At 43.5% G+C, this 15,978-nt stretch overlaps 1 protein-coding gene across 1 annotated transcript in view; it reads right to left on the reverse strand.

Annotated features, from left to right (window-relative positions):
• The window catches only part of TANC2 (tetratricopeptide repeat, ankyrin repeat and coiled-coil containing 2), a 150,790-nt gene that overhangs the window by 26,425 nt on the left and 108,387 nt on the right, over window positions 1-15,978 (reverse strand). The window contains exons 14-16 of the mRNA XM_041426254.1: window positions 13,403-13,569; window positions 11,359-11,966; window positions 10,058-10,163 (exon numbers count right to left, since the gene is read on the reverse strand). Of these exons, the coding sequence (XP_041282188.1) occupies window positions 10,058-10,163; window positions 11,359-11,966; window positions 13,403-13,569 (881 nt within the window). The remainder of the gene's footprint in view (window positions 1-10,057; window positions 10,164-11,358; window positions 11,967-13,402; window positions 13,570-15,978) is intronic.

Genomic DNA, 15,978 nt, shown 5'->3' on the forward strand with positions numbered 1-15,978 from the left:
CATTTTTATAATAAACAGTTAAAATAATTTAAAAATAGTTACACTACTATCTAGCCCAAAAATAAGCTGCCTGAATCACCATCAGGACCAAGGAAAAGGGTAGATATTTTGAGAATAGCCCTCTGAAGATAATCACAGATGCTATAGAAATATTAACTATTGCATCAGAATATATATATATATATATATATATATATATATATATATATACACTTAAATATTAGTGCAAGACATAAAAGGTGGTATGTACCCCTTACAAAAGAAAAAAAAAAAAAGTACATTCAACACAATTATAATTCAGTTACTGTTCAGGCAAAAGCCTGCCCTATTTCTCTTTTTTTAGCTCATAACTTCCTTTTCTAAATCCTTCTTCAGAACTGTGGGGCAGAGTGAATCCTTCAGCAAAAACAAATCCCAGTTTCATACAACATCTAATCAAAATACCCTCAGTGGTTCCCACTTCATTAGGACCATTGGGAACATGAGACCAGTGTATGACCTGACAGTTTGAGCAATTTTGTCAGCCCCCACAACCCCAGTGTTCAAACAGTTGGTTTTTCCTGTCCTGCCTTGTATGCAAGCTGTCAGCATCTTTAATTTTTACCTTACCACCTCCTCTGCTGTTTGGCCATCGGCACCTTGCAGAATCCCAGAATTCCAGACTGGTTTGGGTTAGAAGGAACCTTAAAGCCCATCTCATTCCATGCCCCTTCCATGGTCAGTGACACCTTCCACTAGACCAGGTTGCTGCAAGCATCACCCACTTCTCTGTTACTGACATTTTAAACTAATTTAAGATTCAATTAAAGCTTTCTCTTTTGCTGATTTGCAAAACATATGTCAGCTTGAAGTTTGGGTCCTCTTGTATCACAACTGCACATTTCTCTTTGTACCCTTTTATTCCATGCCAGGCTTTTCAAGCTGGCTTTCTATATGTTCCTGTTAAGACTGGCAACTGATTTAAAAGACTAAAACATTTGTACTTTTCTTTTCACCCAAATTGCTTGAGGATGTTTGTGTTTAAAAGAGAAGACAAACCATCAGATCTCAGCCAGCAAGAGAGGATGGGAATGTGAGAATGTCTTCCCACCCACGTGTCAGGTCAGCACTTTGGGTCTGTGCATCACTTACTTTTTTTACACCTGGAAATTCCAAGTGTTCCATCATTACCTTGCTAAGGTACCAGTGGATTCAAACTAGGAAAGATTGGAGAAGGATAAACAAATTTTCTGCTCTGTTTTATCAAAGTTTGCCTCTATACCCAGCTCTCAGTACTCCCTGGCTGGACAAAGCACTTTAGCTCTGGCTAATATTCTCCTGGCTTCCTGGTGAGTACATAAAATGGAATTATAATGGCACCAGGACTTCATAAATACCTTCAAAATGAGGATCTTTGTGTCTGCTGCTGTAACACAGCAACTTGAGGAAAAACACCCTGAACTGATGACCTGACATGCCCCCTACTTGGGAGAATGATACTCAGTCTATGGGTCATATTGACACTCACATCCAAGTTTGCCTTTCAATTACCCAGGTCTTAAATGTCAGTGTGAAGAGCAGGGTGGACCAATCAGCCAACTGCAACAATGATCAGATTTTCCCGTTACAACCTGAATTTTCATCAGATTCTTCAAAATGCTAAAGATTATTTCACTGACATTTTTAAACCTTTCAACATTTACAGATTTCCATCTTGTAATGCTGCAAATTCAGCATGGCTGAATCTTCTCACAGATGCAAGAAGGGGATTCTCCACAGACACACAAAACACACATGATGCAGAAGTGTGAAGTCTGAATACCATTTCTGGGTGAGATCAGCAAATACCTGCTCCTGCAGGTGCCCCAGGCACATGTGGATGACACAGCAGGACATGCAGCAAGCAGGGCAGGAGCCAGAGAGGCTCCACCCTGGGACCTCAGCGGTCTGTGTGATGTTTTTTTTGGTTTTACCAACAAAATTATATTCTTCCTTAAGCCCTTGGCTGATCCCAAGGGAGTCCTTTTAAGCCACTTCATTTCTGGAAGTACATAAAAATGTGACTGCACTAAAAGTAATCTAACTCCTTCCAGCCAAGCAAAATAAAATATGATATCAACTGTGGCTTTAAAAGGGCTTTTAAGGACAGGAAATGTTATTAGCTCATCCCTGTCTGGCAAAACAAAGAAATAGCTTGGATGGCCAAACATCTAGTAAATATTACACAAGATAGAAGCTTTCACAGCAGTGGGGATTTACCATTCAGGGATGAATACTATCCATCTCAAAATAAACTCAGAAAAAAAAAGTGAATGACTTCTAATGCCCTGGCCAGGTTTTTGGCAAGGTGTCCCCTGAGCCCTGCCAATGAACCTCCTTTTGGATTGGTAACACATGGATTTGTGTGAGCAGAGCCCAGTGATGCTCTGTCAGCCCTCATGGTGATGGGAGGACAAGAATGTGCCTGCTGGAAAAACAAATAATAATTTTTCTTACGAGGCAGGACTTGATCCCCAGGTTTGGACAGGTGAGAGAGCACCACATCCCATTTACAGGTAATAAAACTGTTGCACTGGTGGGGAATTCTGTTGTGCCTCATTCCAAAATGCTGCACTATTTATAGAGGCACCATCAACTCAAGTAACTGTTTTCTGGAATGTTTTTACTGACTTGCAGTACTTTCACTCTTAGGTCATAAAAAGAAATTGAAGAAAACCCCCTTTTTTTGCCTGTCAAGCTGCTCTCCACACCTTGGCCTGGCACACGGCCCGTGCTGGGATCCCATTGCTCCACACTTCCCCTGAGTGGAGGAAAAGCCTCTCCAGATGGTGACTCTGCCCATCACAACACAGCTCTGATGCCTCAGCTGAGTGCTGAAAAGCCATCACCATGCCCTAGTGCAAGGGAGTGCCTCTGATCCCCTGCATCTGTGCTGTGAGAACTCTCCACACAGCACCAACAGAAGGGACAAAACACAAAAAGCTGGAACAGAAGGGCCCTGAAAGTGGTTATAGCACCTTGAGTTAACCCCAGCTTGTTGCCTTGCCTTCCTTTGGCTCTCCCCCTCTTTGGAATGGGAGGAGAATGTCAGGTTTCCTATTGGAGAAGACAAACAAATGTATTTGCTGATTACACTGGTTAACCTCTGGGAATGTCCATGGGAAGGAAGGAGACCCAGATCAGAAGGAAGCAAGTCACTAGGAAACACAGCTTGAGCATTGCTAGACACTGCTGAAGTCAAGTGGAACAGCAATTGCTGGATTGATCCCGGCCCCATTCTGCCATAATTTCATAATTTCACAATCTGCCAGATTATGAAAACCCGTAACTGCTGTAACACACTCAGTCCATCCCATTAACCCATCAGATTCCCAATGCTGTGAGGGTTTTGAGAGGGGCCAAGGTGTTCAGCTCCACCCAAGGGTTGGTGGTGCAAGTTCAAGAACTTGTAGGTCACTGACCAGGGAGCTGGAGAGAGACTTTGGACAAGGCTCTGGAGTGACAGATCAAGGGGGAACAGCTTCAAACTGACAGAGAGCAGGTACAGATTAGACATGAGGAAAACATGATTCCCTGTGAGGGTGACGAGGCCCTGGCACAGGTTTTCCAGAGCAGCTGTGGCTGCTCCATCCTGCAAATGTCCAAGGCCAGGTTGGACTGGGTTTGGAGCAACCTGAGACAGTGGAAAGTGTCCCTGCCCATGGCAGGGGGGTGGATTGGATGGCCTTTGAAGTCCTTTCCAACACAAATCATTCTAAAGTTTTGTGATTCCATGATTCAGAGCCATCAGCTCCTTCTCCTTCTGGGGAGATGCTCAGGCAGGGACCAGGAGCTGCATCCTTCTGCTCCAGACTGAGAGTGGCTGCACAAGGACTCTTCATCCCCTCTACCTCTGTGCTCCACATCACAGGAGAACAAATAATACCAGCTTTTTGCTTGTTGGTGAAAAACTCTTTGAGAATGTTTAGGAAAGCTCTGAATGGATCTGTAACTGCATTAATCCTAAGCATGAACTGAAAATCCAGAAGGTTCTGAGGTGCCTGCTCTTCACAGCAAGAGCTGAAGTGCAGCTCCTGCCTGACACACCAGTGCAGTCAGCTCCCAAACTGCTCTTAGCTGCAGTTGGAAGGTATTCACCTACATTTCATTGCAGACATGACTCTGGTGTTATGAATAAGGCATGTACGAACTGCTCCAGAATAAGGTACAGTATTCATGAGTAATACATTACCTCTGCAATGCTTCCCAGACCTTGGCTTTCAGCTGCTTGATAAATTCTTGTTCTGTCAACATTAATTGGAAACTAAACCAGACTGCAACAGCACAGGCTGTTTTGTTTTTTTTTTTCTTTAATACAGCAGAGTGGCAGTAATGATTTCTACATCAAGGAGCTCAGTGAAATGATATGCTTTGAATTTCACCACTGCAGAGTTTATCATCAGAGATTTTTCTATTTTTAATGTAAGATTTTTTTTTTTTGGTGAAAAATTAATAGCCCTGCCAGCTCAGCTCCTGCAGCTTTAATCTGCTTCCATGCCTGTGCGTGTACTTGCATATATACAGTGTGTATACAGATAAATAATTATGTATGTGTAAGCATATATATATTTATATCTGTAAAAAGACATAAAAATGAGTCTCTAATCATTCCAACACCCTACACAGCACACCTACAGCAGCTCTAAGGAAGGTAAGAGAAGGCTGCACATGAGGTTGTGTGGAATTATGGAATGGTTTGGGTTGGAAGGGACCCTAAAGTCCATCCAGCCCAACGCCCTGCTAAGGGCAGGGACACCTTCCACTGTCCCAGGCTGCTCCAAACCCTGTCCAGCCTGGCCTTCCAGGGATCCAGGGGCAGCCACAGCTTCTCTGGGCACCTGTGCCAGGGCCTGACCACCCTCTCAAGAAAGAATATTTTCCTAATATCCTATTTAAACCTACTCTCAGTCAGTGTGAAGCCATTACCCCTTGTCCTGTCACTCCATGCACTTAAAAATAGATGCTGGATCTGATCTCTGCACCACCGTCCCTCATCCACCCAAACATGAGTCACACACAGCTCTGTGTGCAGAGCAAGGTGATGCTGGGTGTTGGTACCTGAAGCACAGTCCCCAGGTGACCCCTTCCTCACGTCACAGATGGAACAGGACAAACTCTCACTAATAAAACACTGGTGTGACCAAAGAGCAGTGAAGGAGAATGATTAAATGCAAAAGAAAATATTGAAAGCTTCCAGATCTGTGCATCACCTAAACTCTTCCAGTTCTCAGGTAAAAAAGACTTTAAAGAGTAAAAAGTTACTCTGGTGTTAAGGCATTGCAAATACCAGAGTAAAAGACAAGTAAAAAAATAAATGAGAATCAGTCCTGTTCACTTCTGAACCTACCAACGTCCAAATTCCCTGATTTACACCCACATCTCCCTTCTTCCAGCTAATCCCATGAAAACATTCCCAAATCAAGAGATTTGACACTGTGCCCAGTGAATCTGGTCTTCAAAGGATGTGTATTCACATTTCATTCTGCTCTGCCAAGTGTAAAGTCATAACTGCAGTGCAGAGACTGATGTGTGCTCTGACAAAGCCCAGAGCCTCTTCCCCTGCAGAAGGATATTTGGATATCCAAAGGCCAAGCTCAGCTCCAGGAGCTCCTTTCAAAGGAACAGTTTATCACCTAAATTGATTTATTGATTTTTCTGTAATGTAGTTTCCCTCTGATGTCATAACTGCAAATTAACTTGGAAGGAATTCATATTCTAAAAAAGAATTAAAATAAAATAGTCAAGGCTACTCTCTCCTGCACTGCTGGAAGACGATTTTGCTCTAAAAGTGGGTCTTAATATTTGAGGAATAAAGTAACAGGAAGGAATTCAGTAACATTTCTTTCTTCAGTCAGTTTCTGGTTAACTCTGCTCCTCACTTCTTGGAGGCTCAGTTTCACAGGATAAATTATTCTGTGAATATTTTCTTCCATTTAGATGTGGAAATGGCCCAACAGACAGAACTTTAAAGTCCAGAAGAAAAGAAAAAGAGCAGATTTTATGAGGACAGTAACTTCAGATACTGAATATATTCAAGCCCTCACTGCATCCCAGTGCTGAGGTTTGCATGTCTAATGAGGCAGTTAAAACAAGATGCTCTGCTGATGTCCTTTATGGTGGCAGTGATCACATCTGCTCTCCATCTCATCTGTCATCATTTATAATCTGTGCCTTTCTCCTTGTGTCTTCCAACTGACACTGCAGCTGCAGTTCAGGGGAAAACCTGCAGACAAGTCACTTCACTGCACTGCTAAATCCCTGTTACAGATTCCCAGCTTGCTACCAGTGGCTTTAGTAATTTATTTTTGACCTCTGATTTCTGCATGACATTAGAAAAAGGGACTCCAAGACAGCTGGAGAGAGACACTGGACAAGGGTCTGGAGTGACAGACAGGGGGGAATGGCTTTCCACTGCCAGAGGGGTATTGGGAAGAAACCCTTCCCTGTGAGACTGGTGAGGTCCTGGCACAGGGTGCCCAGAGCAGCTGTGGCTGTCTCATCCCTGGCATTGTCCCAGGCCAGGTTGGATGGGGTTTGCCCCATCCTGGTGTAGTGGAAAGTGTCCCTGCCCACGGCAGGGGTGGAACTGGATGGGCTTTGAAGTCCTTTCAACACAAATCTCTCCATGGTTCTCTGACTAGAGTTAATGTCTTGAGATGCTGGAGATGTGGAATTTGCATATGGTAAGTTTCCTTCACTCACTTTGTTGAGTTATTACCCATTCTTTTTACATTTAAGAATTACTGGGCTCCAAGGCATGCAATAAAAAAAAATTCCTGGAAGACATATGGGATGCCTAAAAGTTGTATTCTCAGAGTCAGCACTCCATACTTGGTGAACAGATTGGGTTTGCCTCTCCAATTTACTGGAGAACATGATGATGGACTCATCTCTGTGATTCACAAATAGGGCACTCAATAAATATGGCTTGAAGAGTAAATTAAATTAAAAGAGTGAGAAATGTTGTGCTCTCCTTCCCTTGCAATGGGTGAAGATCTGCCTGAAAGGACAGCTCAGCCACCACTTCTACCACACTCCACACCTCTGCCAAAGTTAGGAAATGATCTTGAACCAGACCCCATGGTGATCTGGTCATTAATTGCACTAACTGAGCACAGGCCTTGTACAAGTGCAGATGACCAGACAGCAGGCTGGGCAAGGATATAACCTGAGCTTGTGTATTTTGGTGGCATGTGGCATCCAGCCCGTGGCTGGGGATGGCAAAACAACTGACAACACATCCCTTGTGGCTGTGCTGATGTGGTGAGTGCTGCCTGTACCTTGGGGCACCCAGAAAGCCCACTGTGAGCTACAACACTTGCAGAGCCACAAAACTGGCACTCTGGAGTGATGAAAAAGGCATTAAGAGTGGTAATTCCAAGTGTAAAGCAACGCTAAATAATGACAGCAGCCCCTTGAGAGCTGGCGCTGCTGCCAGCCAATTTGGAAAACCTGATTATTCCATCTCTGGCCCCACAAGGTACTAGTGGGCACTGCATTTTTCTGCCTAATATATAAGGAATTCAAATAAATTCTAAACCCACTATTCTGCTTCACCTTGAATTCAAACAACGCCTTTTCTTTGCTGAGTAAAATCCATCCCTCATGGAAATGGAGAAAACAATTAAGACCTACCCTGGGTTTTGGTGAACACTTGATCATTTCGGCTAACAATCAATCTGAGTGTATTTTAAGAGCTTTTGAGCGCCTTATAATCAAAAAGAGAAAGAAAATCAATTAATCTATGCACCATAATGCCCAAGTGAGTGCCATAAGGAGGACTGATCTGGGGGTAATTTTTAAGAAGTTAAGACGTGTAATGCAAGGACCAACTCCCCATTTAAAGCTGTTTGTTGTATTCCTGAATTGCCAGAAATATCACTTTCATCAAATTCTTTTTCTCCCAACTTTCTAAATGAATTATCTTTATACTGAGGACTGTTATTTGTCAATCAGATTCATCATTCCATCAAAATAAAACAAAACCCCCAATTTTGCTCTAAAGCCTTCACTCTATCATTTTGCTGGGTAATACATAAAAACATTAATTTTGTGCAGGAAAAGTCTCCACTTGCAACGTGATCCCAAGAGAGAAAAAGGAAAAATGTAAAATACCTACAGAGTATTGTACTGAAAAGACAGCTCTGCCAGAAACCATGGCAACTCGGGTGTTAGATGAGAGCTGTATCCTTCTGCCTGGATTGCTGCTGCATGTTTATTCATGCAGAGCATCTTGAGTTGGGGTTTGACAAACAGATTTGGTTTATGGACGTTGAAGAGGAGGGAAGAGGTGAAGAAACGGCCCTGTTGTGGGTTGATAAAATGCTTATCCTTCAGAACCCACTGCCCTGGGAACGGCAAAGCTGCACCCAAGGCACCATCTGTGCTGCTTCCCATCTGGGCCAAGGTGCAGTCCTGCACAGGTCACCTTCCTGGGGCAGCATGTCTGTGCCTCAGTGACCCTGGAGGCCAGGGACTGGGGTTTGGGCTTCAGCTCACCTCAGCCAGCAGCTAGAAGGGGTTAAATGAGCTGCTCCAAGGACTCAAGGAGATGGGAGTGGCACCTGGATGGCAAGCCCCTAAAATTAGAGTTTTGGCTTCACCAAGCCAGAGGTGAAGCACCTGAGGTGAGGATCTAAAATGCTTCATTTTGCTACGGTCCCATGGATGCTGGGACACCCCCAGGCAGCACAAAGAGCCTCTTCCCTCAGCCCCCACCTCCAGCACACACAACATTGGTTGGTCCAGTGCCACCCTGAGACACAGAAGCCCAAATTGGGATACTCATACAGCAAGAGCACTGAGGGTATCTTTATCCCACTTTAGCTTTCCTGAGCAAGGAAAGAAAATCTGTGAATCTGCTTCAAAAGCCTGTGTGTGGGGTAGAGGAGCAGCCTGGAGAGATTCACTTCATCCAGCCCTGTCAGTACTGGAAATATCTCCTGGGGAGCCCATCATCCTGAGATTGCTCATAACTCAGCTGGAGGAGATGCTTCCCAGGCACTCCTCATCTGACCTACTGCAGCCTTTTAGCTCAGGATGAAATTAATCACTCTAATTTCTCTCCTCTGAATATAAAGCAAGTCTAGACAAGTAACTCAGATGTTTACGCTTAAACCTGGATAAAGTAATTTCACTTCTGGGGTCCATATCTGACTACAGCTCTCTTACTGCCCTGCCAGGGAAAATCACTTCATTTCTGTCTTGCTCACAGCCCCTTCAGAAGCAGTATAAGGATAAAACATTTATTAGTGTTGTAAAAATATAGAAAATAATTGCATAGACGTTTCTGATTAAGCCTGGGCCGAATAAAAAGCACTGCATTAGAGCAGAATTTAGGTTTAGAAATACAAGTGTAGGAGGAATGTGTAGTAAGAACTACTTTCTCCAAGCACCAGTCACAAAGGATTGGGTCTTTCCCTGAAATATTTTATGCTATTTGTCAAGGAAGGCACTTGGTTGCTGATCAAGTGGTTGATGTGCTGGCCTGACAGGCTGGGGAGGTGGTTACTGCAATGCTGGTTAAATGCTTTGACAAATGCCTCACTGGAGCCCTGTGTTAAAAAATGGAGGGGCTGGGAGGGGTTCCTCTCTGGGGAGAGCAGCAGTGAGAATGTTACCCTTCAGAGTCAATTAGCCTTTGCTTTGGACAGCAAACACATGATGAGGGTTCAAAGAAGAGGGTCAGCATCTCAACAGGCTAACCAAAACCCCAGAGGGTGCAGATCTGCTGTTTTTCTTAAAAGCATAGAAAAATGTGATAATTCCTGTGTTCCTCCTCTCCCCTCCCCTCTTTTCCATGCTTCTGAGAACATGAGAACTTGCTCTCACTAATGAAATCAGGAAGATTATCCCAGCTGCAGTGCTGGGGTGTGAGTGGACACGAGGCCTATTATCCCAATTTCCCTCGTAATGGTCTCACACCTGGACTCGCTGTCAGGGTCAGTCAATTAAAAGCAGCTTCACAAACCCACATTTCACTTCAAAGCTCTTCTTGCAGGGAAAAATATCAGCCTCAGCAACCTTACTGTCACCGTACTGACACGGTAGGGTCAAACTGCTTCGCGTACGACAACCCCGAGGACTGCTCTGTACACTTGTCATGTCTCCTCAGTTCCCAAGTGAGCAGAAAGAAATCCATCTGGCTGTGAACAAACCAGATGCAGACAAATTTTCACAGGCTACTGCTGTGAGCTCTGTCAGTGGCCAGCTCTGCTTCTCTTCCAAGAAATAAAATGAAAAATCATGACTTATCTTAATTGTCGCTCAGGGTTTCCCATGCTCTGAGCTCAGTATCAGCTGGACAGGAGGATTTTGTGGAGTGCTGTAGCTCAGGGATCCCTCTCTATTAATCTCTGGATTGTATCTGGTTTCATTAGTTACCATTTTGTATTTTCCTACTGCAGCCTGTTTACCTTGAAATTTAAAGTGGTAAATTACTCTGACACCACTAACAGCCACAGGTGCCTTGATCAGCCAGGTGCTTTCCAGCTCCAGCAGATACCATGAGACTGTCTTCAGACTGACCACTGGGTCACTGGCACATCCTTGAATCTGAGTGTTTCCCTGATGATTATAATCATATTTTAAGAAATGTGCAGAAAATGGAGCAAAACTTATGAGGGTAAACGATGAGAATTACAGTCAGATGGTCTGTTTCCACTTGTCACCAGAAACAAAAGTCATGTTGTTGATAGAGATCATTGGGCTTAAAGAATATAAATCTAACCATGATTAAATTCTGTTCCCTGTGAGCTAAGCCAGGAACTCAGCTGTTGTCACGACAGAGATTACAGATGCATTTACAGTCCAAAATCACTACAGAACAATTCTGCTCTTTATTTTGTTTTCAAAAAAAAACCCTTTAGTAGAACAACGAGGAGCACAACTTGAAAAATAAGCAACTACAAAAGATGTATCCACACTACTCATCTTTCCACTTCTTATCTTCTACTTCCTGTGCTTTTGATACCTTTGGAGAAAGGGATGATGATACCCCACGATGCCCCTTCTCCAGGACTGAGCTGGCAGGAGTAATCTGCCCCTGCTGATAACTGAGCCAGGCAGCCTGGAGCCTCCTGAGGAACAGCTCATCTCATTCTAAAGATGGCTGTTAGGTTTGCCAAGTCAGGTGTGTGCCCAGGGATGTCTGTTTCTTTCCATGAACAACACAAAGACCTCAGGTGATCAGGACAGAACGTAGAGACCTACAGTATACACAGAGCAAACTCTGTGTACAGAGTCACTGCAGCCATGTGCAACTTCATCAAATAAGATGGTTCAGGTAACAGTGTAGAGTAACACATTGGTAAGCTCTGATTTCTCAGAGCGTTTGCTTACCTTGGATCACAAAGAAACTTGGTTTTTTCACCTTCTTCTCTCCAAATAAGCCATTCTCGGAAAGAGGGATGAACAAACATTCGCGTCATGTCTCTACGTTTGATAAGAAACATAGAAAGGTTCTCCATCCTCTGCTGAAAGTCCTCCCACTCCAAAGTGCCCTCAATGTTACCTGCATTAATGGCCTGAAAAATATGTTCATCTGTTAATGGGTGCAGAGAAGCCACTGCTACGTTCAAGAGAGGCATGACCCGATCAAAGGAAGACTGTGTTGGGAACTTCATATTGCACTGCAACAGGTACACTTCGGACAGGGACACTGGGACCACTTTGTAGCTGGAGCTTTTTAGAACTAGGTATCCTTTCTCTATGAGATCAAAAGTAAGTTTCAGGTACAGGTAGGACCCTTGGCTCAAGGTCTTGAGGTGAGAACTGAGTTTGCCAAACGTAGTGTTGTCCATTTTGCCGTTGAGTGAGATGTTGTTCTGGATCTCCGAGCTGCTGTGTATCCGGTGGAGGATGTATGCCTGCAGGTCCTGGTCGATGGCTTCATTCTCTTCCAGTCTATCCAAAAATATTCTGTGGAAGGGCAACAGCTTAATTATTTCCTACAAAGAAAGAAAGAAAAAAAGATACTCATGCCTGCAGTGTTTACTATTCATTAAGTAAACTTAGTTTCTATTACAATAGCACCTTTGAGACTCCTTTAAGACCTTCCATCAGGGCAAGAACACAAACAGCAGTTTGTGCCCTCAGGGCCTCACACTCCCATCTATAATCAAGCAGGTTGTGTGTGACACATGACTGATGTAAAAACAAGGGACACTTTCTAACAGTACATTCACGGAAAGGGCTGGTAAATTCACACAGAGCAGTGCCCTTGTTATTCCTATCCCTTCCAGGCACGGATTGACCTCCCATCCCTTCTGCTGTCCAGGACATCCAGATAACAGATCCAAGGCCACGAGAAACTTGCTGAAGCTGAGAACAAGAACCTCTCTGGGAGCATCCTTCTGCATTCTACATCCACAGATGCACAGACACATCAGGACAGATAATAATGAGTATTTTCCAGTGCAAAGCACCTGTGTCTGTCTGCTGCAGGACACCGGGCTCAGGGAATGCTCATCTACTGAGCTCCCTGCTTCAACATAAACCAAAGATCACCAAAGGCCTCTCCAAAGAAATTCTTTCCTCATGTGCTCTCAGCTGCTGTGAGGAGAGGAGAAGTGATGCAACAGATCTGTACAAGGCCAACTCCAGGAAAGCCATAAGCTCTCCAACAAAACAGAGAGGGAGAGCACAGTGTGAACTCAAGCGGCAGTAAAGACTTTACGGATGCAAAAGCCCTAATTAAATGAGGAATTCAAGTCATTGGGATCCAATTTACTTACAATTACAGAAAGATTTCTTCCAAATTATATTTAATTTACTCCATTACTGAGCAAAAAATGGACCCCAGCACTGAACAGCAAATAGTCTGTGCTCTCCTGGATCTTGGGAAGCAGCTGCCATTCCCAGTGACAACGACTTTGTGGGGGCTGGCTGCCCTGATGGGGCTGGAACCACACTCAGCTCCCTGCTGACCTGCTCACAACAGTCTTGAGCTGAGTAATGTCTTGGCCTAATCAGACTGAAATCATCATGCTCTGGGTCATGCCAAAAGGAACGAAGATCCGAATTCCTTTGCCTTTCCACATGGAGCTGAGGATGTTATTTAGCTGCACAGGCTGCCAGACACCAGGCTCTGCCTTCCTAATGGCCCCGTGAGTCAGGCCCTACTGGCATGTGAACAGTCTCACAAAATGATCTGAGCTATTTGCTGATGAACATTTATTTACATGAATAAGCGATGATGGATTAGATCCCTCCAAAGCTGTAGAGTGAGCCTAGGGACATGGATGTAAACCCAAGAATACAAAAGCCAAAAGGATAACCTGAAATAAAGGTTTTGAGCAAATCTAGAACATCCAGTAAGATCTTCCTTACCAAAGTCCCATCATGACAATGACACAGTTGATCCCTGTTTTGGGTCTCAACATACCTGTAGACTTGTCCTGACTGTCACTACCAGCTTCAGCCAGGAAGGGAATTTTCCAATCATTTTGCTCAGGAATGATACAATGGTGTCTCCATAATCTGGCTTGTGAAATTCAGCCTCATTCAAACCATCAATTAATATAATGAAATCTTCATCAGGGATCTTCCTCTCTGAAAGTTAGAGAAGAAGCATTTATTGGACATGCTATAGACAAGCAACCATAATGTACTGCAATGTCACTACAGAGTTTTAAACCATGACCAGATATTGCCAAAGAAGCAAACACCTACAGTAGCAGCACCTTTTCAATGATACATTAATTGCATATTGACCTTTACAGGTCATCTCATTCCACCCTCCAGCTGGGGACAGGGACATCCTGTTGTTGTTCCAACCTGGCCTTGAAAATCCTACAACAAGTAAATCATGGACTGTTTAAACAGGATTTTTTTTTTTGCTGCTGGACAATACAGTATCAGGTGATGCTGACAGTGCAGTTATTTTTACTATGTCAGACACTGAGAGCTGAGTATGGCTTTACAATTAATGGTAGAGATACCTTTGGACCTGTATCTTAAGCTCAAAGGGGCATCTTCTCAATGGTAATTTTGCCTCATAAGACTCAAAACCAGGTGTAAAATGTGAAATCTCAATCTATTGATGGCATATGCTATTCACATGTACTACAAGCCCTGATCTGTAAAGTACTACAGATAAACTCCTGCTACCAAAAAGGTCAATATTCCTGGCAGCAAGTCAGTTTTTCTCTTTGACTTTTAATTTTAATTTTTAATTAAGAAACTTTTCTGCAAAACCCCAGCACAAAATGTTCATTGACCATTAGATCCTGTGGTCCCTGTGGTATTCCAGGGAGAACAGGCATGTGCAAACACCCCGTGCTTGGGAATGCTGAGCATCTTGTCCTTGCCTTACATCAACTGTAAACATACATATGAAAAATATGTATTTTGCACTAAAATTACCATAGCTGCTTTTTCAGTTAACTTTTCAGTAAGATTTTTGGATACAACAGAAAATATAATTTATTCCTCTCTGAAATCTTGGAGTGAACGCAGTGCCTGAATTTTATACCCACATCTCATGCTCCTGATAAAGCCTAAGGGAGAGAGGAGAAAGCAGGAGTAGGGGATGAATTAGAACTTTGTTTTCCTATATATGATTTAGATTCCTTGATGTTAAAAAAAAAAAAAAATATCTATATAATGTATTTGAGAAACATGAATCTTTCTCAGTGATGCTCACCATTAACACCTGTGCAATAGTTTTGTCCCAGTAGCACTAAAGCTTCAACAGCACCTTGTTGAAGACCTGCTGATATATTTACAGAGTCTTAAATATTATATATTTTAGAACCAATTTCCAGCTACTGTTCATCTTGTTAGAGAACACTTGGTGCAAATTAGCTTGCCAGCACTCTCAACCAGCAGGTTTGAAAAGTGGCAGTCTTGGTCAGCGGCTCCACTGGAGCTGTGCTGAGTGCAGAGCCCAAGAGGAAAGGAAAAAAAAAGGTTTCACATAAAATTTTCCCACTTCTCAGAATTTAGGGCCAGATGGGGGTCAACCTCCTTGACAAGAAAAATAAGAATCCTCCGAAACATTCTGAAATCAAGAGCTGAAACATCTCCCAAGGCGCTACTGTAATAACCAAGAATTATTTTCCTCTAGAGCAGCGGTTCCTAAATGTATCTTTTTTCTTTTTCTTTTTGCCAAGAGTGATGATAGGAAAGAGCAACCACGCTCCTTCCACAGTGACATTTCTCCATGCCAGGAAAACCAACCACTGTCATGCTGTGCTGGCTCTACATATGCTGTGTGCCTGGTGGAACAGGGCAGGTTGGACCCAGATGCTGCTGCTCAGAGCTTGGACACAGTTTTGAAGAGCTGATTGGAACATCAGGGCTTTGAATCTGCCAGAAGCTGCATCTACTTCATGTCGGATCGTACAATGTAGTGTGTAGGGTGGTAACAAAATTAACTGAACTATTTTTGCAGCCAAGATGCAGCACAGGCACAGTAATAAACATGATTCTGCAGGACAACAGTCTTGAACTCTGCAATGCTCTGACAGTTTTCATGGCAACGAGCAAAGATCTTAAATTTAGTGACTGTCATGATGAATTACTTATAACTTGCAGAGGGGAGAAATAAAAGAAGACAAAATCAATGCTGTATTAGAAAAAGCTCTAAGTCTGTTATCAGCATAAGGCTTGTCACCAGCTCTCCCTGAAGCTTTACACAGGGTGTCTACGGACTTTTATGACACCAGACCTTTGGTGAAAGCTTCAGATTCTCCAAAACCCACTAAGTAGTGACAGGGAAAGGGAAAAAAAGTCACCCCCTACACAAATACATCAGAACATTTTCCTGTAAGCACTGCTGTGAATGGAACTGGTTGCTTGTTTTCACCTTGAGAACTGCAATGACAGGTTTGGGATATGAAAGCAGCAAGAAAAGGGAAGGCCAAATGGGATATTGGGAAAAAAATCCTCCCTGTGAGGCGGGCAGGCCCTGGCACAGGTTGCCCAGAGAGGGTGTGGCTGCCCCTGGAAGTGTCCCAG

Source organism: Onychostruthus taczanowskii, unplaced genomic scaffold (assembly GCF_017590055.1).
Source record: "Onychostruthus taczanowskii isolate IOZ18803 unplaced genomic scaffold, ASM1759005v1 scaffold91, whole genome shotgun sequence".
In the NCBI taxonomy this organism is placed as follows: domain Eukaryota; kingdom Metazoa; phylum Chordata; class Aves; order Passeriformes; family Passeridae; genus Onychostruthus; species Onychostruthus taczanowskii.